The sequence below is a fragment of the Silene latifolia genome, chromosome 11 (genome assembly GCF_048544455.1).
Source record: "Silene latifolia isolate original U9 population chromosome 11, ASM4854445v1, whole genome shotgun sequence".
NCBI classification, from domain to species: domain Eukaryota; kingdom Viridiplantae; phylum Streptophyta; class Magnoliopsida; order Caryophyllales; family Caryophyllaceae; genus Silene; species Silene latifolia.
Window position 1 is genome coordinate 20,445,771 of NC_133536.1, and position 22,052 is coordinate 20,467,822.

General features: G+C 36.3%; 1 protein-coding gene across 1 annotated transcript; it reads right to left on the reverse strand.

Annotated features, from left to right (window-relative positions):
* Positions 1-8,542: 8,542 nt before the first annotated feature.
* On the reverse strand, positions 8,543-16,459 carry LOC141613064 (putative late blight resistance protein homolog R1B-13). The gene is made up of 4 exons (XM_074431799.1): positions 16,378-16,459; positions 9,896-10,898; positions 9,284-9,827; positions 8,543-9,121 (listed from the first exon to the last, which is right to left on the reverse strand). Exons 1-3 carry the CDS (start codon positions 16,457-16,459, stop codon positions 9,689-9,691), a joined length of 1,224 nt encoding a protein of 407 aa, XP_074287900.1. The 3' UTR covers positions 8,543-9,121; positions 9,284-9,688.
* Between the last annotated feature and the right edge of the window lie 5,593 nt (positions 16,460-22,052).

Sequence of the window (22,052 nt, forward strand, 5' to 3'; positions counted from 1 at the left end):
GCCTATTATTACATAAAAAAACAGACGAGAGAAAGGCTCACATCGAATCTTGAACTTTAGGTATTGTATTAGTATTAAACACAGATTTTGCACTTAATGTTATTGTATTTGAGCACGTACCCGTTATCGTAAAAAAATCGGGGCCAACATCGAATCGTTCGTGGGTTGATCCTCCTCGTTTGCTCTTTTCTTCTTAAAGGCCCTTTTTTTTAAAAAATAAAAAAGGAGGCATAAACTAATTTTTTTAGGGGCAAAAATATGAACGAGCTTTTTTCTATAAATAAAAATTGAAAATGTTATTATAAATAAATCAAAGATTATAAACTTACATTTTAATCAAGTGCTTAAAAGTCTCGCTTGGTTGATGATGTAAAGAGTCCAACCGAAAACTTTTTCTTTGTCGGCATGATGGTCAAAGTAGCACCCAATGAGTCCTACATCAAGAGACATCATCATTATTAACAAGTACATATATTAGTTATGAAAATGCAATTGTAGGGGGAAACGTAATATTAATTTGTTTATTACCCTTTTTCATTATAAACGCCAAAAATCAGCTTCTTGGTTGTCGCCAATTGTTGAGCAATATAATCTACCCGTTGTTCGAACGTGAAATCCGGAATAAATAAAGATAAAACAAAGGGGCACATGAATCCGTATTGATCGGATGGAATATTCTTCTCGGGGATCACTCGGTTTGCAATATCCTACATTATTACGGTATTAATTCCGTATTTAAAACACTATCTACCTAGTAGTCGAATATTAGACTATGAAATTATTTATTAAGAAACTTACTTCATCCAAACAAATATGTGTTGGACATCAATCTGGTCTAGTCCAAATTTATACGGCTAGCGAGATCCCATGATATGGATGCATGGCGCTCACCCCTAGAATATCCTCCTCGAGCGGAATAATTATCGCTTGCTCGGAGGCTATGCGATGGCCAGCCTCCTCATACAGTCTCATAATCGTCCCCGTTCTTACTTTTTGCATGTAATCCTTCCCTTTATATTTTGTGGAGTTTATACTCCTAACTTTCACTACGGGAAATAATGAGTCTTTGATGTGGTGCTACTACCAAAGACCTACACACATGTAGTATAGATAATTAAAATAATAAAAAATCCAAAGGTAACATATCCTAGTTGGAGTAATAAAAATAAAAGCGTACTTAATTAAATACCTCGTCAACCTGCTCTTTCAATGATGAGGTAGTAGTAGCAGTAAGACTGGGACTTAGGCTTATCGGTCTTTTTTGTCCCCTACACAAAATTACCATGCTTTTTATAAATACAGACAAAATATAAATAAAGGGGCGAGGTTAATTTTTTAAAAAATGGAGAAGTTAATTAAATACATACCTCATCAAGTTGTTGTGAAGTCGAGGTTGTTGGCATGTCTGTGGACTTAGGCTTATCCGCCAAAGCCGCCTTTTTTGTTCCCTACAAAAAAAAAATAACATATAAATTTAACATATAAAAACATTCAACAATTAAAAATGTAACACATATATATATATAAAGGTATTTCTTCTAACCCCAACTCGCTTTCCGCTGCTCGGGGAGGCGGCGAGAGATATCTTCGCCAAGTAGATGTGAGTATCGTGCCATTGGATGAAACTTCCAAGCGCATCTCCCGAATGGTAATGTCGTCACGAATCGGGACAGCGGGGAAATTTTTCATAGCCTGGATTGACTTTGTAGTTATCTCTACTATTCTATGATTCGGCAAAAGTTTTTCGCCATGAACTACGCTCACGCTGCAGTTTTGTTTTCTACGAGACCCCGCCAACACGCACAGTGGCTTTTCGATTCTATTAGGGTCAAGAAGAATAATCGGCCTATTGTTTACGGCCTAAAGAATATACACATACATATACATTATTATATATATCTTTGCAAAAACGCTTCAAAATTCAAAAGATTTTGCAAAAACGCTTTGTCTCAGGCCGATTTTTGCACAAACTTCAGTATTCATATAAATTTAACTAATTAAACACTTCATGCATACCTTATCGAAAACAGGAACCGACTTGAAGGGGATGTATGTTGTTTTCCATCACCGTCTTCTCATCAAGTTGCATCTCCTTTTCAGACCCATTATTTACCTAATAAAATTAACCAATTCAATGGCACCATGTCGAAGTTGGCAAAGTGAACACACCCCCTGATCTTACCCAAAAAAAAAAAAGAAAAATAAGGAAGTATATTAGGTACCTGATCGGCTTTAGTTGTTACAACTTCAGAAGCATTATTACCCCCTTTAGAAATGACATCCTCCATCATCTTCACTTCTTCTTCGGAAAGCTTACCTCCAAAGATTCACTTTAGTAGTACGGATGCCATTAATCAAGCCGCTTGCCAAGAATGTAATGTGTCCGCAATTTTTATCCCAACAATAACATGTGAATTGAACTTAAATGAAAATAATAGAATAAATGTTACCATGTCAGCGTTCTCGGACTTAGTCTTCCTTTTCTTCTTTATCCGGCGTTTTCCCATAATATTTCGTTACTCCAACCTGTAACGGACGCCCCTCAAACGACCTGGATGTTCGGGTCGGCCGATCGCTCTAGGAAGAACGTCATTACGACCACTGGGAGTGAATTTCCCTTCTTCTACCTCTTTCACTACTTTATCCTATAATATATTAAATAAACTTCAAATTATATTTGTGACTAAAATAATAAAGTTAGTAATGAACTCGTCTGAATAAAATAATGCTTACTATGTTGGCCAAAACTTCCCGATCATATTTGTCGCGACGACGGATCCTTTAGGCGTGTGCCCTTGTTTATAAGTTACATGCCGATCCACCTCTTTCACTCCCTTTGCCACCTACACATTAACATGGTAACATTTATACACGTAAATGTGTATCAATGCAAGTCCAAGTGTGATTAAAAAATAAAGTCTCACAGGGCAATAATGCATGCTACTTACGAGGTCCTCTTCTATCTTTCTCAGAATCGCCTCGAGAACCATAGAATTTCCCCTTCTTGCATGAAATGTTAGCACGATTTCTTTTGCTAACGGCCTTCAAATAATTATATAAAAGCGCAAGTAGATGAGATAATAAAAAGATTATATAAAGGACTCATTAATTAAAAAATGATAGGTAAATCGTTAAAAGGAGAGGATATTTAACCCGAAACTTCTCGCAGTTCTCATCTTTTGAAAAGATCCCATTCTTCCTGCTTGATGGTGGGACACTTGTTTTCCGGTGGGCTCTTACGCATCTCCCCGTTGCCTTGTCCACATACAACCAATCCCTAGCAACGCCACACTTCCACCGCTGTGGACATCACCGCCTTATGCATTAAATACTCATCATGACTTTCATCGGGTATAATAAAGCCTTCCTTTATACGAGCCAAGTATAACTCCGCCAATTTTGGATTCAAACTTTTAACATCCTCTAAATAGATAGGCACAAACTGTCTTGTGCAAGCACCAATCCAACCGGAGAAAAGACCCGCATTTGGACCAAAGAGGGAAACCCTTCTCACTCCATGTTATTTCGAACTACTGCTTAGCGGCTATAGCTGCAAGGACTTTCTTGCACTTCGTAGCACCCCTCTCACCAGGCTTATTATCACCAGGCTCATTATTCTTTTGACTTCTTTTACGTTTTTCACCCATGATAATCCTAAAAACCAAATATGAATGATATAGGAAATGAACAACTTAACAACGTACATGCACAGTATTATCTAAAACCCTAAACCCTAATAGGAATGAAAATTTAAAACAACAGATTGAGCTTCTAAAATCCTAAACCCCGATAAGAGGAGTAAAGTAGATGATGCGGGATGATAAAGATAACAAAGAAGACGAAAAACAAACAAATGCATGAAAAAAGAAACAAGATGATCGTCTTAAAACCCTAATGACGAAACACAAAATTAAAGTGAACATACCTGTTGATGATGATGATAAAGAGAACGAGCAGGATGATAAGGGAAGGCAACGGAATTTGGGTTTTAAATCAAGGGCGACGAGAATGTAAAAAGCGAGGAAGAGAGAAGGATTAACACAGGATACCAACGGTTGGAGTAATAATGTTGTGTGTGTTAGTTTGTATATGGCATGCTGGATGGGTTTCTATATTAGTTTTTTATTAAGACAAACTATTAACAACGGGTGCTCAAAGAAGAACCGTTGTTATATGTTAATAACAACGGGTCAATAAAAGTCAACCGTTGTCAAAAGTTTATTACAACGGGTAACATATACCCGTTGTAATATATTTTCACCAAATTTGCGCCAAAATGAAATATGTCAAAAAATAATTGACAACGGGTAGAGGTACTACACCCGTTGTTGAAAGTATTAACAACGGGTAATTTAAATATAACCGTTGTTATTGTTGAACCTCTTTTTTTTAAAAAATTATCAGAATTCCATTACACCAAACTGTAACAATACATTATTCAAAGAATTTCAACACCAAAGATCCACATCTAATAATAAGATCAAGAAAATAAGACAACTTACACCAAAGATGCATGCATATATCTTGTATGTGTCCCGATGAACTATCTCGGGATCGGGGACGTTTCTTGGATGTCATAGTTTCTTCGTTAACCCAAATACCTTCACCATGGTCATCACGCATATAGATGCTTTCAGTGTCCTCATGATCGTGTCAACATCGTCGAAATAAGATACAAGGTGGTAGACTCCATCCATTCCCTCAAAAACGACATCCCGATCATCATCATCATTATCGGATGGACTACTCCTTCTTTTCCTTATAGACAAGACAATGCACCACTTCTTATCCATAGGATCGGTGACATAGAACACTTGTTTAGCTTGGGATGCCATTATGAAAGGATCATCCTTATTATTGCCAACCTTACCCCGATTGACCAACGTAAATCCCATCTTATCCTTTCGGACACAATGGATGTTGTTATCAACCCAATTACATCGAAACAAAGGCATTGTGAAATCAATGTAATCTAGTACCAATATTTCTTGAATAACACCATAATAAAGGCATTTTCCCCAAATAGGCTTTTTATCTTTTGAAGTAGCAAAGTGCATTGCCTCAAATTCAGAACTCACACCACTATTTTGCATTGTGCTCAACTCATCTTGCTCGCCGGTGTAAAAAGTATATCCATTAATGGCAAAACTGTTGTAAAAGGTGACCCTGGCATTTGGACCTAAACCAAGACGTAGTAACCTAGGAGAGATGTCATCACCAGTTTGATCAAGACACTCGTAAGACAATATTCCTAAACCACTCGGGAAACGTCTTCGTATGCTCGTTCGCAATCCACTTCTCGGTCTTGTTTTGGTGATCGTATTTGAGCTCATCTTTGTGTTGTTGAATATAAGGTTGCACCTCATCTTCGTTGTTTAGCACATACATGTGTGCTAAATGCAACATTTCACGTGTCACAATTTTTTCAACCCGGCCCCTAATACCTTTTCCTAGGTCATCCAAATCACTATGACGATTCTTAGGAACGCCAATCAACTCCTTCGGGGAGAGATGAGCGTAACAATATGAAAGAGCTTCGTCTAAAATAGCGCGTTCAAAGAATACAACCTTCCTGGACGATACCGATTAGATGTATAGTCCTTGTAGACTTTCATCAATCTTTCGAAAGGATACTGGTATCTCAAGTACACGGGCCCAAGGTACAAAATCTCCCTAACCAAGTGAATGGTCAGATGAATCATGATAGTGAAGAAAGAGGGTGGAAAATACATTTCCAACTCGACAAAGAGAGGTTACAACGAGGTCCCGCAATGAATCCGCGTCATCGGGATCGATGACTTTCTCGCATATGGACTGGAAGAAGAGACAGAATCTAGTTATGGCATATCTTACCTTTTCAGGTAAAATGGAACGAATAGCCACAGGTAGTAATTGTTGCATCAAAGTGTGACAATCATGTGACTTTAACCCGGTGAGTTTTAGGTCTTGCATCGACACTAGGCTTTTGATGTTCAACGAATAACCATGTGGCACTTTAATTCCATTCAAGCATGCACATAACTCTTTTCTCTCATTCCGTGAAAGGGTAAAATCTGCTGGCGGTAAAAATGTACGATTACCTCTCTTCTGTGGTGCCAACTCTAGCCTAATACCCATCATTTTCATATCTTCCCTAGTCTGCGGCGTTATCCTTTGTTTTACCAGAACATTCGAAGGGTATTGATAATATTATCACGTACATTTTTCTCAATGTGCATGAAATCGAGGCAATGCCGACCTCCAGTCGTGCCAATATGGAAGTTTATCAAAAAATATGGATCTTTTCTTATACCCACGAGTAGACAATTTAGAGCCGCTCTTCTTCCCATAATCTATCTCAATATGCTTTACTTTCCGATAAACTTCATGCCCACTCAAAATTCTAGGAGGTTGACGAAGTTCTTGTCTTCCATTGAATGCTTTCTGCATCTTGCGATAACAATGGTCATGAGACAAGAACCTCCTATTTCCCATATACACATACTTACGAGAAGACTTCAAGTATTCCGACTCGATATCCTCCCCACACAATGGACAAGCCTCTTTCCCATGAACTGTGTGCCCGTAAAGGTCGCCATAAGCCGGATAGTCGGTTATTGTACACAATAACATCGCTCTCAAATTGAAAGTTTCGTTCTTATATGCATCAAATACTTCTATCCCACTATCCCACAACAATCGCAAATCATCTAGAAGAGGTTCCAAATATACATCTATATCATTTCCAGGTTGTTTAGGGCCATAAATTAACAACGACAACATCAAATACTTTCTTTTCATGCACACATATGGAGGTAAGTTATAAATAGCCAACACTACTGGCCAAGTACTATGTTGGCTACTCATGTTTCCGTGTGGGTTCATTCCATCCGTGGACAGCGCTAGACGTAAGTTTCTAGGTTCATTGCCGAACTCGGGATACTTAGCGTCGAACGATTTCCATTGCTTACCATCTCACCGGTGTCTTAGCTTTCCATCATTTATTCTTCCTGTTTCATGCCAAGTTAACATTTTTGCATCATCGGGATTCGCATAAATCCTTATGACTCTTGGTATCAATGGAAAATACCACAACACCTTAGCCGGGATCCCTTCCTTATCCTTATAACGCCACTCCAAACATTTAGGGCAATTGGTTAAGTTTTGATATAATTTCCGATACAATATGCAATCATTTGGACATGCATGTATTTTCTCATATTTCATACCCACTCCTCTTATTAGTTTTTTCGCCTCATATGTCTTAACAGGTAGAACATTACCATCTGGAAGCAACTCCTTTATCAAGGCTAAAAACTAGTGAAACACGTGTCACTCACCCCATTTGCCCCCTTGATATTATACAACTTCACCACAAATTTACATTTTTGTGAACTTACAACCAGGATAAAGAGGTGCTTCAGACTCACACAACTTCTCATACATGTTGTTAAGGTCATCCCAATTACTAGTGTCATCACCTACATCTTCAAAAGCAATGGACTCATCATCATTCTCTTCATTATCTATAGACCCAACATTCAACTTCTCTACTTCCAACTCTTCCAACTCAAAAACTCGCAAACTCAGGATCATCAGTTAGCCTTTCGTGTACCTCAACATCATCTTCTTCCGAGTTATTCTCTTCCTCTAATGATTCCCCATGAAAAATCCAAAGTGTATAGGATCGACTAAATCTCCACTTTTCTAGGTGTATTTTAACGTCCGGAAAAGCCATATAGCTAATATTACCACATCTTTCACAAGGACATGCAATACTAGAAGAACCATTCAAATTGTTCGAAACGAATTCATAAAATTCAGCTAAACCATCCTTGTAGGTGCGGTCACTCATATTTGCATCAATCATCCAAGTTCGAGTCATTATTCTACATTCGTAATAATAGGCAACTAATTCAGAAAATACAATAATAGGCAAACAAATAAACGAAATTCAGGAAAGCAATTAAGCTAAATTATCAACAAATTAGATAATAACCCAAAAAATCCTATATCTAGTTATAATAAGCGTTGCTAAGAAACATATATATACCTGATTGATAAACACGCGCGATGAGGGAGAGAAGACGTGACAACAAAGTGACGGAGATGAAGACAGAGAGACGATCGAGGAGGAAATGGAGGATGATATAGTAGCAGGATTAGCTTGTGTTTGTGTTTGTAGCGTATAGCAGAATAAAGCAATATGTTGTTCTTAAGATTTTCATAATATTAATAACAACGGTTATTGAGATTACAACCGTTGTTAAAAAGTATTAAAAACGGGTTCTTATATAACCGTTGTGATTACTTTTCACTGATTTGGCGCCAAACCATTAACAACGGTTAAAATTTAACCGTTGTTATTAGTTTTTTCATTAACAACGGTTGTTTAAGTATGACCCGTTGTTAAAACAAATAACAACGGCTAACAACACATAACCGTTGTAATTAAGTTTGGTAAAATTCGCGGAATAAATTCTACAACGTGTTTTGATGATTTTCGTGAATAAGCGTTGTTAAAGGGCCGTTGTGGTTGCCTGTATTTGTAGTAGTGTAAAGACAACCAAGAATAGACCAGTCGAATGGCTCCAATATTATGCATCTTAGTTTTCGAAGATTTGGTAACCTTCCAAGTATCTGATCAGCAATGCTCCCTGAAAGAACTGGGGTAGAGAAGTTTTGAAGACAAAATAAAGAGTTGTCATTACTCGGAGGCACACAAATTCTTGCACGTTTATTCACCAGGAGATCTCTTAATTTGCTCAGACTAAAAATTGTGTGCGGAACCTCAACTTCACCGCGCATTCCTCTCACAATGAGCGTTTCAAGGTTCAAGAGACCACCAATTGATGATGGGATGCTTTTCATACAACCCCTTACGGACAAGTACCTCAACAATGTCAGTTCTCCTACATCTCCAAAAAAGATTTCATGTTTTTCCAAATCGAGCAACCTAAGCGATTTGAAATTCTTAAACACAAACTCGTAAATTTTCCCTGGCTCATAAGACACCGAAGAGCAAATCACGGAACGCGGTTTTAGCACTGTTAAGCCATCAAATTTAAATTCCACAACCAGGTGGCTAGTTGAGTGAAAGAATACGCGACCATGCTGGTGACAACTCGCACGGTCATCCCACCTGGAATGTAAAACGCATAAGCAATGAAAGACTATGAACAATATAAAGTACATGTATGAGAGGGTAACAGTCGAGTATGTTTTTCATAAAAAGTCTACTCTGGTTCCAATGACATTCTGAGTGTGGGTGTTTAAGTGATTCGGGGGAGACAGTCGAGTATACCTGTCCATTGTAATCATAAACTTCTCCGCTTTTGCTTTTTGTATGCAAAAATCAAGCAGCAAATCGTGGATCCTGCAGGTCTGAATTCGATGATTAGAACCTCTTTTTGCAACCATTAGCAAACTTCTGTCTACTAAGTCGTGCAAGTACTTCTCTGCAGCACTTTCCAAGCTTTCCTGCCCATACGAAGTCTTTACGAATCTTTCTGCAAGCCATAGTCGTATCAATTTCGACCTAGGGATTTCTGTACCTTTAGAAAATGCTGCGCAATATAGGAAGCATTGCTTCAAGCCAACTGATAGATGTCTGTAGCTTAATTCGAGCGTACTAGAACCCGCATTTAAGAGGTGACCATCCAAGCTCCGTTCAATTTCCTTCCAACCATCTTCCGTCTCATTTTTATTTTTAAGAACTCCAGCTATCATAACAATTGAAAGTGGCAGCCCTCCACATTTCTCTGCGATTCCTTTCCCAATTCCACATAATATTTTTGGATAACTCCTCGTGCCAAATACTTTCTTCTGCAACAGATGCCAACTTTTGACTGCAGTTAAGAGATTGAGTTTTAGAACATTTCTATCACCACAAATTTTCTCTCCGACGATGTTGTACCTGCTTGTTATTAGTATTCTACTTCCATTGGAGCTAGGTGGAAAACATATCCGAAGAGCATCCCAAGCATTAACATCCCATACATCATCTAAGACTACGAGATAGTTCCTTTTTTGACGTAGACACTGCTTCAAGAGTGTAGCTAAATCTTCCACCTTCATGGTATTGATTTCACAGCTAGGTCGCTCACTAATCTGACCAATGATGTAAAGGAGAAGCTCTTTCCTTCGAAACTCTTGCCCAACATAACACCAAGCATGAGCATGGAAAGACTTGGCACAATCTTTATATAGCCTCATGGCTAAGGTTGTCTTGCCTAAACCAGGCATACCAACTATTGATATTTTCTCCAAACTCCGTGACCCTGTGGTAAGTTGTGTCCTCAGTCTATCTTCCTCCTCAAAACTGACTTCATCTTTGGAATGCTCTGTCATGTGGCCTTTTTCCATTTGGTTTTCAGCATGTGTACCTGAGCCCTCAACTTCAGTCTTGGACGTGTCCCTGCTAAAAATTTTCGACAAATGTTCTTTCATAAGCTTAACCTCTTCTAAGACATAAGAAACTCGTAATTTGTTATACCATATAGGAAACTCCTCAAATGTGTCTATCATATTGCTCACTTTACGGCCCAGTTTCGTAAACTGAGTCCATAGCAGATTAACTTCCTCTGGTTTGTCATGCCTCATAATATAAGGTTGAAGAAAAGAAAAGCAAATAGATAAATCATCATGGACTACTCCAATTTGATCTGGATTATAAATATCACTTTTCTTAAACTCTGTCAGATTCACTAGCATATCAAAGAACTCTAATTCAAGCATGGGCAGCTCCATGCAGGGAAACTTGATATATTCGTCATAAGCGTGTCTGAGCGATGCGTTGAAGCCTTCAGCTCCTTCCTTCAGACCAGAACAACCATCACTTTTAAATTCTCTGAAAAATAAGATATAATTGTGTGCTGCTTCAGTAACCTCAACATCTTCAACATCTTCTACAGCATCAACTGTTGGATTTGGACTTCCATTAGTCGGTTTTCTTATTTATGAAAACGGGTTGAATGTGACCGGTAAAGCCCACTAAAGTTATATGATCCATTGGGCCTAGGTCTGTCTCAGTCAGTACGGTTAAGTACATAGTGTGATGGTACTGATAAGTGTAGGGCCTGTTTATTATACAGTGGGCAGCCTGATGGGGAGGCCCAAATACAGTTCTATTATGGCTAGGTCTCTCTTCCTGTCTAGAATACCTCTAACCTATATAAATAGGTTATTGGGTTGACATGCCCCATTGATTGTCAACATAAGGAAACCTAGAAGAGGGAGGAGAAGATCCTAGTATACTAATCATCTTATTACTTATTATTATTATACGCTCCAGACGATCTGACTGTTGCTTCCGCTGAAGGTATGTACCCTATACAATGATCCTTATGATTTATCTTACATGTGGTATCAGAGCTAGATTGTATTAGGGTTTATGACCATATTTATCCGCTGTATTTTCGTTTTGCTAGATCAACGAAAATTAATATTAATATTATTGTTAATCTGATATAATGTTATGGTTTTGACAATTAATACGCATTCATGATGAAATTCCTTTAGTTCGTAAAATCCATCATGTCACGAAGTATGTCAAGCATGTGGTTCATGATCTGCACTAATTACAATAGTATTCCAATGTGATTAGTGATGCACTTAAGCGCTTTTCCTTCTTTGTTTTGTACTCTAGTGAAATCTTGATCAAGTTTTTTCTATAATGATGCTTTGATTGTTGAACTTTTACACACATACATATGTGCCCCTCGTTTGTTTCAATTGTGGACTATCAATTGTGAAATTTTGTACACTGCTCTTATATCAGACTAAAGGAATACCGTAAATTGTTGACTATTGATAATTAGTTTGGTTCTTTAAACGTAGAACTAACGTTGTGACATGTTGATATAAACTGTTCGTATAAACTGTCAGATAATTATAAGATATTTTGTACAAATTAAGAGTGTAATTTTATTGTCCAAATCTTAAGACCGCCCTTTGCTTGATTTGCATGCTTAAACTATTTTTCGTACGACACATGATAAGAAACAGAAAATAGCATGTATGTAAATATACGGGTATTGTTTCGGTGATTTATTTTAATTGCGGTGGGTAGCTTGGCCAAAGCGGGCTATCTATTAATATTTAAAATAAATTATAAGGATTCCGGAATGTATGTTTGTGCTTCTTAAATTAGTTTGTATAATTTCCTGCCCAAAGGGGGAAGTTGTATAAGTTAATTTGAGTAAGTGGTTGAGTAAATACAAGTGTGATAATTTGATTTCTTGGAAATTTATCTGCCCAAAGGTGATTTATTTTTGAGAAATTTCCTTGTCTATTTACTTGGAGGTAATTATTATGTCTTGTGCATTCTGCCCAAAGGGGAATGTATAAGGTATAATATGATTCCTGTTGGAGGTAGTTATTGTGTTTTGTGTATTCTGCCCAAAGGTGAATGCATAAAATATAATATGAATTCCTGTGAGAATATTGCGACTCCCCTAGCATATTCTTGTATAAAGTTATAAAGAAAGTATACCTATATCATGCTAATATTGGCCCTGATCTGTTATTTCAGTCAACAAATTTTCTTTAAGCAATGAAATTTGTGCTATTAAGAGTATAAATGAGAATACTTTTGTTAAGTGGAAAGTGATGTTAAGTTGGTCATTGGTTTATTTGATTAATATATGTATATATCGACTTAATTGGGCACAAACCTCTTGCACTTGTACATGAGAGGGGTCAGGCTTAATATGTATATCACCTTCATAGGTGGGAAATGGTACACAAATTGTGTATGTTGATATTGAAGAATTCGATGTCTGGGAATTTAAAAGAATTAATGGACTGCCTTATTAATTTAAATCATGTATGATGTGATTGGTAGTATTGAAGTGCATATCATCTTACTAAAGACAAAGTATCCGTTGTTGAGTTTATTCCTTGTCGGTTAAATTCTTAATTCCCTTCCCGGAAAGGAGTCACTTCAAAATAGCTTACTGCCCCAAACTGAGACATGGACCGACAAGGACTTATTTTATATGGGTGAGTATTGAAAAGGAAATAGGGGAATGAGATAAAGGAAAAAGTAGTGAGCTTATTCATTAAACAACTTTTTTCGAAGGGGAAGTCAGGTAACATTTATACAAGAATACTTGTAAAAGGTCTTGAGGTTAAGACTTAAGAGTAATAAAGAATCTAGTATTACTACTGGAGTTACTTGTTGGTTTTGCGACCAAACTGGCCATAAATTGATAAAAGTATTTAAAATACAAAGTTTAGTTAGCAAGGATAATGACATGTAATTTATTGGTCTAAGTTTGTTTTGAATCATGTTTAGCATATGTGTCACCTCATTCTTGATGGTTAGATAGTGGATCATTTGTTTATGTTTGTATTCTCCTTAAAGGGTTCCAAAATAAATAAACACCAAGTGAGGTTATAGACTTATAGTCACCGTGTCCGCAATGAATGACGGGAAACTTGATGTGGATTTCAACAGAAAAGTTGTCTTAAAGCTTAGTTCAGGTTTTTATTTGACTCTAGAAAATATTCTTTATGTGTCGTATATGAGATGAAATTTGATATTTGATTCTATTTCGCAATTTGACATTTGTGGATTTCGTTTGGTCATTTATAATTAAAAGGTTGAATTATTTTATAACTCTCATATGATTGGAAATGTTTTCCTTTGTGGTGATTTGTATTAATTGGATTGGATTTGATTTCCCATGATATTTTCTTGAATGTTGAGAGTGTTGGAATTAAAAGAAGATTGACCAAAGAATTTTTTATTTTCTTTTATTTTATGGCATAAGATTCTTAGCCATGTTTCTAAAGAGAAAATTCATGGACTTGTCAAATGTGAAATTAAACTTAATTTTAAGGAACTCTTAAAGGATATTCACACCAACATTAGTAAAACACTACTATTTGTGGAAAGACGTCATATATCATGTTCATTGATGGTGATTCTAGACGTGGTTATGTTTACCTTATAAGTAGTAACTCTAAGGCTCTTGTTAAATTTAAAGTATTTAATGTTAAGGTTTAGAGCTTGTTGTGTATGGCCATTATTAAGACTGAAAGATGATACCGAGTTGAAAAGTTATTGTGTCAAATTAAAAATGGTGATTCGTGGTTGTATATGAGTTTTTTTGTTTATACTTATTGTTGGACAATATATGATGCCTACTCTTCTTGAACAAAACGGTGTGACTGAGCGTTGTAATTGTACTTATAAAGATAGGGTGAGGAGTTTGATTCGAGATACAAATTAACATATTTTATCTAAGGTAAAGCTTTTAAATCTGGCTTATATATCTTGGACCCAGTATCTGGAAACTTTGTTTTTTTTTTAAAGTGTCTTATGAACTATGGATGGATGAAAGCCAAGTTTGAACTTTTTTTTTTAGGGTGTGGGGCTGACAGTTAAGTTGGGAATTTATATTTATAATATTTCTGGAAAATTTTGATCCCAAAACCACTCCTAAATTCTTTGTTACTTATCCTGTAGTTTTTTAAATTTTAAAATTTATAGAGTATATAGCAGTTAAATTTCTAGAGAATGGCTTGGAAACTTGTTGTTGTAACAGAAGGCCTGTTTGCCTCATCATGAGTTTGTTAGTCTTTTATATGCATTAGAAAAATATTTATTCTTCTTTTTCTAATGGGGGAAGTATGATGACCAATAACGCTATTTCACTTATCCCGTATGTTGTTGCATATTTTAAAGTGTTTTCAAAAAGGCATTAAGCATTTAACTATGTTGATTTTGTTGCCTATATCGGGGAAGTTGATTATGACTTGAGTGACATTAATATTTAAGATTATAACATATAAACAAGGTATTTATTTTGTGCAAGCAGATAAATGAAAAGAGGTTATATATGTATGATGAGATGCAATCGATAACACATAATAAAGGTTAGGAGTTAATTGTTACTCCAATGAGTTTTGTTTTTTTTAATCCAGTCGGGTGTAAAGTGAATTGCTAAAATAAAGTTGGTTTTTTAAAGGTGGTGTTAAGAAACCTAAGGAGAGATTTTGTGACAAAGGGTTTACTAAAAGAGAAGGTGTGAATTTCAATGAAACAGTTTCACCTATTACTTCAAAGGATTCTTAGGTCTTTCACTGTTCATGATTTAAAGTTATACTAAAATGGATATTCTCATTGTTCTGTTTTGAATGATTTTGTTGAGAAAGTTAAAGAACATATGGTATGTAAATTGAAGGAATCAATTTATGAATTGAAACAAGGTTTTTGTCAGTGGTATATGAAGTTTTATAAGTTTGTGAAGTTTAATGGACTTGTTGAAATGTTAATGATAATTGCACATATATTACAAGATCAGTGGGAGGATATTGAATTGATATTCCTCATTCTTTATGTTGATGCTATTTTACTTGGTTGTAATGATCTTGGTTTGTTGCTTGACACAAAAGCAAATCTTTTCATTGTCTTCGACATGAACGATTTGGGGGAAGAATGTTTTGTGCTTGGTATTAAGATTGTGTGTGACATGTCTAACAGAATGTTAGCTAGGATTATCTTAAAGGGAGAAATAATGTTGAATAACCTGGTGTAACTCTCATATCTAAAAGTGACAATTTAAGTAAGAATGAATGTTGTCCTTAAAGTATACTTGATGAGAACACTATGTAGGAGATTCCTTATGATAGTGTTGTTTATAATTTGATGTATACTGAAGTGTGTATTAGACCTTCGAGGCTGTGTTTGATGATATGAAATCCGGTATAGGATTTGTTTTTATGTTAGCTGGTGGTATTATCTCTTGAAAGAATATGTCCAGTTGTCAACCTCTGTTATGGAGGAAAAGATTACAGCCTGTTATACATCCACTCATCATGTCAAGAAATTGAGAGATTACATTTATACCTTTATGGTCATTCTTCATATCACACAAGCTATCACTATTAGTTGTGATAATAGGAATTTAGTCTTATGCACTAAGAAAAATGTAAAATCTGGCAAATCTAAGTGGTTTTATTTGAAGATTCATAAAGTCGTAAATTGGGTCAAAGAGATGATTGCAGACTCGTTGGCTAAAAGACTCAGGTCTATTGAGTTATTAAAAGCATGTTGAAAATATGAATCTTGTGATTTCTTTTGATGCACTGAATTAGTGGGAGTTGTAGTTAAGATATTTTGGTACTTAAGGTACTGTATGATTCCGGTAATAAGGTTGATGTTTTAATTCTCACTAAATGTATGCATGTTAAATATAAGCTTAATGCATCTATGATTATTTTTATGGTTCAATTTTTGTCTCGTGAAGAGATGTTCTGCATTAAAGCTTTTGCCCTTTAGTGGGTGGATTTATCCTTTAATGGATGTTGGCGGTTTAGCCATTGCCTGTTTTGGTGTATTTACCCTTTACTGGGTGGTTTAATATCTAATATATCTTAAGTGGTATTTACCTTTTGAGGTAAATAAGGGGAATACTTCTTCAGAAGTGGGTCTTGTTTGAGACTGTGACCGAATGTGGTTAAGCATGCTCATCTTAAAGTTTGGATCTATTATGCTAAAACCACACTACACTTTGTCACACTTGGGACTCATGTCGGTAAGCTTTTGGTGTTGTGATCATGGAAGGTCTTGTATGACTTAATTGTACTATGTCCGCTATGATTCACATTAAATTGCTTATTGGACCGAGTTCTGTTAACTGAGATGTTTATATGGCCATGTTGTTCAACCCGAGAGTCGTTTTACAAAATAAAAGTTTTCGAAATGTTTTCTTGAAACAAAATATTTTAATAAAACCAACAATGTCGCCCAAGTGGGAGAATGTTGGATTTGGACTTCCATTAGTCGGTTTTCTTATTTATGAAAACGGGTTGAATGTGACCGGTAAAGCCCACTAAAGTTATATGATCCATTGGGCCTAGGTCTGTCTCAGTCAGTACGGTTAAGTACATAGTGTGATGGTACTGATAAGTGTAGGGCCTGTTTATTATACAGTGGGCAGCCTGATGGGGAGGCCCAAATACAGTTCTATTATGGCTAGGTCTCTCTTCCTGTCTAGAATACCTCTAACCTATATAAATAGGTTATTGGGTTGACATGCCCCATTGATTGTCAACATAAGGAAACCTAGAAGAGGGAGGAGAAGATCCTAGTATACTAATCATCTTATTACTTATTATTATTATACGCTCCAGACGATCTGACTGTTGCTTCCGCTGAAGGTATGTACCCTATACAATGATCCTTATGATTTATCTTACATCAACAACTTCCTCCGTCTTGAAAGTTTTCACTAGATTTTTCTCAAGGGTGTAAACTAACTTTACAAACAGGTTGTCATGTTCCGGTGTGACAAGAGATTCGCAAAGCTCATTTGCTTTCGGCATCTGAACTAAATATTCAATCATGTCCAGTAATAGATCACTAGGGTGCGGTACCTTTTCTGTAACATCTTTGAAGATGTCAAGAGAAAGAGTAAGAAATTCCTTTTTAATCTCAACTTCGTTTAAGCAGACTGACCAGAGTTGCATCCAAGCGTCACAGAAGATTTGTTGAATTTGGTGATACTTATCCTGGAGCTTCATACTTACTTCCAACATATTTCCGGTGTCTTTGATAAATTTGTGGAGTAAGCTGAGATCCCTCAGATATGTAGCAGCTGGAGTATTACGTAACACACTGTCCTCCAAAATCAACCTCGCACATCTGAAGAAATCGTCAATACAACTGGGAGTTATATAGTATTTCATGTATATCTTCCGGGCAACATCTCTAATGTGAGCAATCTTCTGTTGGGTATGAAGTACACCATCGTCTGTGTTGAGATCCGAAATTATATGACTCGCCTCATCAGCCAAGGTATATATATCTCTTGCAATGGCATAAGATATGCCAATCTCCACAAATATTTTAGTCCATATAGGACTAAGTGCAAATCGAATATTGTCCACTTCTTCTGTAATGCGTCTAATGTCTGATTCCATCTGGGAAGGAAGATCAACCAGTAGTACGATCAGAAGGGTTCGCAGATCATCAGTAATGCATACAAGAGTTTCATACTCTGGTCCGCATGGGTCTTCCATGGTTAGATTCAGGGGTCTGCTGTACCTAATGGTCCACCAGTAACCTAAATAATTACTGATCTCCTCTGCCAATGTAGAAATGTCGCTCACTCCATCTACGTTGGTCAATGGCAGTAGCTTAAAGATCCGCATACCTCTCTGGGCATAATCTTTCATATGCTTTGACATATCATCTGTCAGTGACTCAAATTCTTCCCACTTTTCAATGTTCCAATTCGCCACCGACTTATGAAAACATAGCAAGAGTCCAAGATCTTGTTTAATTTTTCTAAACTCATTCGACATTGAAAGAGTTGCTTCCTCAACATGCTGAACAGATTCTAGACTTTCCAGGACTCCCTCTACGAATTTCACCCAATCATTTTCCCATTCTTGAAGGTAGCTAGATGAGTAAAAGTAATCAGCCGTGTGCCAAAGACACTCATCTCCTTCACAAGAAGACTCGGTGCTACACTCCACTTTCCGCAACCAATAATCAACGAATTCATTTCCATCCTTGAAATCGTCTAGTTGTCTAAGAGAGCATGTCCCCCCAAGACGCGAATCCCAATATGGTATGATGTACATCAACCCATGCCTGAGTGACTCGATTCTACTTTTGAGATTTTGCGTTGAAGATCCACAAAATCTCTCGACATCTGTTTCTATTATGTCTAAGTCCTGCAATATGCTTCTGTATAAGCTCATTTCTCCTATCTCTTATGTCAGGCAGTATCAGAGACTACATCTAGGCATATCACCTGCATATGGACAAGAAAACATAGTTACCTCCAGCAAATATGGAATATATCTATCGTACTACGGATAAATGTGTAAAGTTTTGTCACATACTCCTTATTTGTTAATAGCAAAAATAAAAGTAGTTTTAAATAAACAAGGCCCTTAATTAAGTTGATTGATGTAAGAGGGGTAATTTGGTTCTTTATTCGTGCGAAATTAGTAACTTATGGGTCACAAAATAAATTGTGTTACACTTCCTCTGTCCTGGCAATTGTTTACTTATTCCATTTTGGATTTTTTCATTCTATTCTATTATTTACCGATTAATTGTTTATCTTTCTATTTTAGGAATGTCTTTTATGGGTAACTTATACTCACACTTAATTTGGTTCATTTGTTGTCTAAACAAACGACAAGGAGTAATTATCACTAGAGATGGCAATGAAATCCAGATCCCGGATATGGATCACAATATTTTAGATCCCGTGGATAGGATAAGGATATGGATTGTATGGTCTAGTCGAGCCAACCTTTGCTCGACTTTACTCGTTAAGCTCCCGAGCCGATCTTGAGTAACTTACGAGCTGTCTCGTCTCATTAACATATCTAGAGCCTACAAATGATTCATGAAAGGAACACCTAGAAAAATAATTCCTAGAACAGTCACTAGAAACACAGTATCAGTAGTGTAACACTACTCACTAGCGGTGTTATCTCATTTTTTAAAACATTAAAAAAAGAGAACAAAATATGAGATGTATCATTCACAAGTTCCGTCTTAATTGCCATTCATTTGTTTACCTTAGATTAAAATACCTATCGATCAAAATGAATATAAAAGGTAAACAAATGATTACGCATGGAGTATGTTACTGGTGATATTGAAACTGAAACTTGTAAAAAATGAAATACCTCAGACTAATCTTGAGGATCCAAAAAATGTAAGCTGCTTGTAATAATGGAGCAATAGAAGAAACCATTGTTGGTGTACTATACTTCCAATTATAGTCGGATATTTTTCACCACACATTCAGTTGGCTACGTGGCACCAGATGATTGGGTCAATGAATTAGAGACGGATCGCATGCGTGGCACTAGAAATATCTAAAGAGTTTTTTTTTGTCAAAACTACCTTGTTATTTAGAGTCATTTGTGAAAAACTATCTTTTATTTTATTTTCGGTTTTCAACTACCTTTTATTTATTCATTTTCCAAAAGACTACCACAAAATCACTTCTGGCGAAAAAAAAAAGTCAATTTTCCGGCGTTGACTTAACATTTTATGTTGAATTTAACTCTTTGCTTCATAACCCGATCTTAGATTCTTAGGCCCAAAAATATGCCAAATCCGAGACACTCATCCAGAATCCGCAAGTCAACTAACAAAGGAGGATGAATTTTGAGTATGACTAGCAAAAATCAAGGAAACAAGTTTATCAATAATAAGAGAATATTGGATTAGCAGGAATTAAGGGAGCAATGAATCAGTAACAAAGAGCATATCAAGCCAAGAATTATTTGACGAGCCAAATCTCAGCCACGAAGATTGGAATAGAATAAAATAATTATGGATAGTTTTATAGTATAAAAGAACCGTAAAATATGAGAACAAGACATCACAAAAATCATATTGTATTCTTCTTCTTGTTTAACCTTATTAAATAATTCGGAGTTTGCAAGCACTCTAAGTCTCGCCTTCGTAACACCCTAATAATCGATGATGAAGATTGATTAAACCCAACATTAATCACCTCAATTTGTCTATCTCTTACCCGAATCAAAGTCTTAATCACCGAAACAAAATCATCATTGATATTAATCTTAACATGATAAATAATTCTTCAACAATAATGATCTATTATGGCCTTGTTGGCAAAATTAACTCCTAGTGTTAACTATTCGAAAATAATCATGGATTCACATTCGCTCTTAGGATCACTTGTGTACTACTATCTCATTAATTTTCTTATACCCACCATCTTACCATGAAGAGAGAAAGAAAGTACTTTAATATGACTTAGATGGATAGTAGGTTGATGAATCATGAGTAGTCTATAATGTTGTTGAAATGTAAGGGTCGTGAAGGTGAAAGTGGTAGTAAAGGTGACGACGGAGATGGAGATGGAGATTGAGATGGTTGATGCGTTGGTATTGCTTTGAACAAACTTTTGATAAGGTGTTGAACATGGGGATGAGCTTTTTCGGATTTTATTGGGTGAACAAAGGGAGAAATATGAGTTATATGTGTGAAAAAAGGGAGAAAAAAGCAAGACAAAGCCGGAAAGTTAACTTTTTTCACCGGAAGTGGATTTTTGGTAGTTTTTCGTAAAATGAAAAAATGAAAGGTAATTGAAAGCCAAAAATAAAATGAAATGTAGTTGTTTATAAATGACCCTAAATAAAAAGTAGTTTCTAACAAAAAAAACTCATATCTTAATCATAGAAGTACTAACGAAGTTAAGTAAAGGGATGAGTCAAAGCAACTAATTCCGCAAAACGGGGGTTGTTGAGCAAAGATAGGAGGGACGTTCAAGAGGAGCATGTTAAGAAGAAGCACTATAAATACAAAGGGATCCCAACGAAGGCATTCATTCAAATCTTCACTCCAAAAAAAAAAAAACGGAATTATTTTTTCACATACGAACTTTACTGTTTCACCTACACTTTTTCATAATTTTTCCATATCGTACCCTTTTTCCTAACTATAATCAATTTAACTCTTATATATACATTTTCTCTAAAATCCAATCTAATTAATCTAAAACTTGAACGATGGATTATAATTCTTCGATTAGTGATGTAATTTTCGTTTTTAGCAAGTACTAATACGTCTTATTGAAATTATTAGGTTTAATTTTTAATAAAATTAATATGCAAAGCAATTTATTAACTAGGGTTTATGGGTGGTGAAAGGCACGATGGTTAGGGATAGTTGACGGTTGTCCTGGGTGTGCTCGGTGGCTAGGGGTGGTGATGACGGTGGTGCGGGGATGATGGTGTGATGTGGGTGGTGCGTTGGTGAGGAAAGAGGATGCCTTGTATACGGGGTGCTGTGATTGGTTTAATTTGCGTCGGAGTCGGTTGTCGGTTGGCTGGAATGGGGTGGGTGGTGAAACCGACTGGAGTGGTTGGTCTGATTATGGCTGGGATAGTGATGGCGGTGGTGACGTGGTGGGAAACTTTCCTGTAATCCTGTGTTGTTGTTTCGTTTTACTTTTTTTTTTTTTAATATAATACTATTACGTTTACCGGCGACTGATCGTCAGAGGTGACCAGAAATAGTGAATGGAAGTGGTGATGGGAGATGGGGAAAGAGAGGAAAA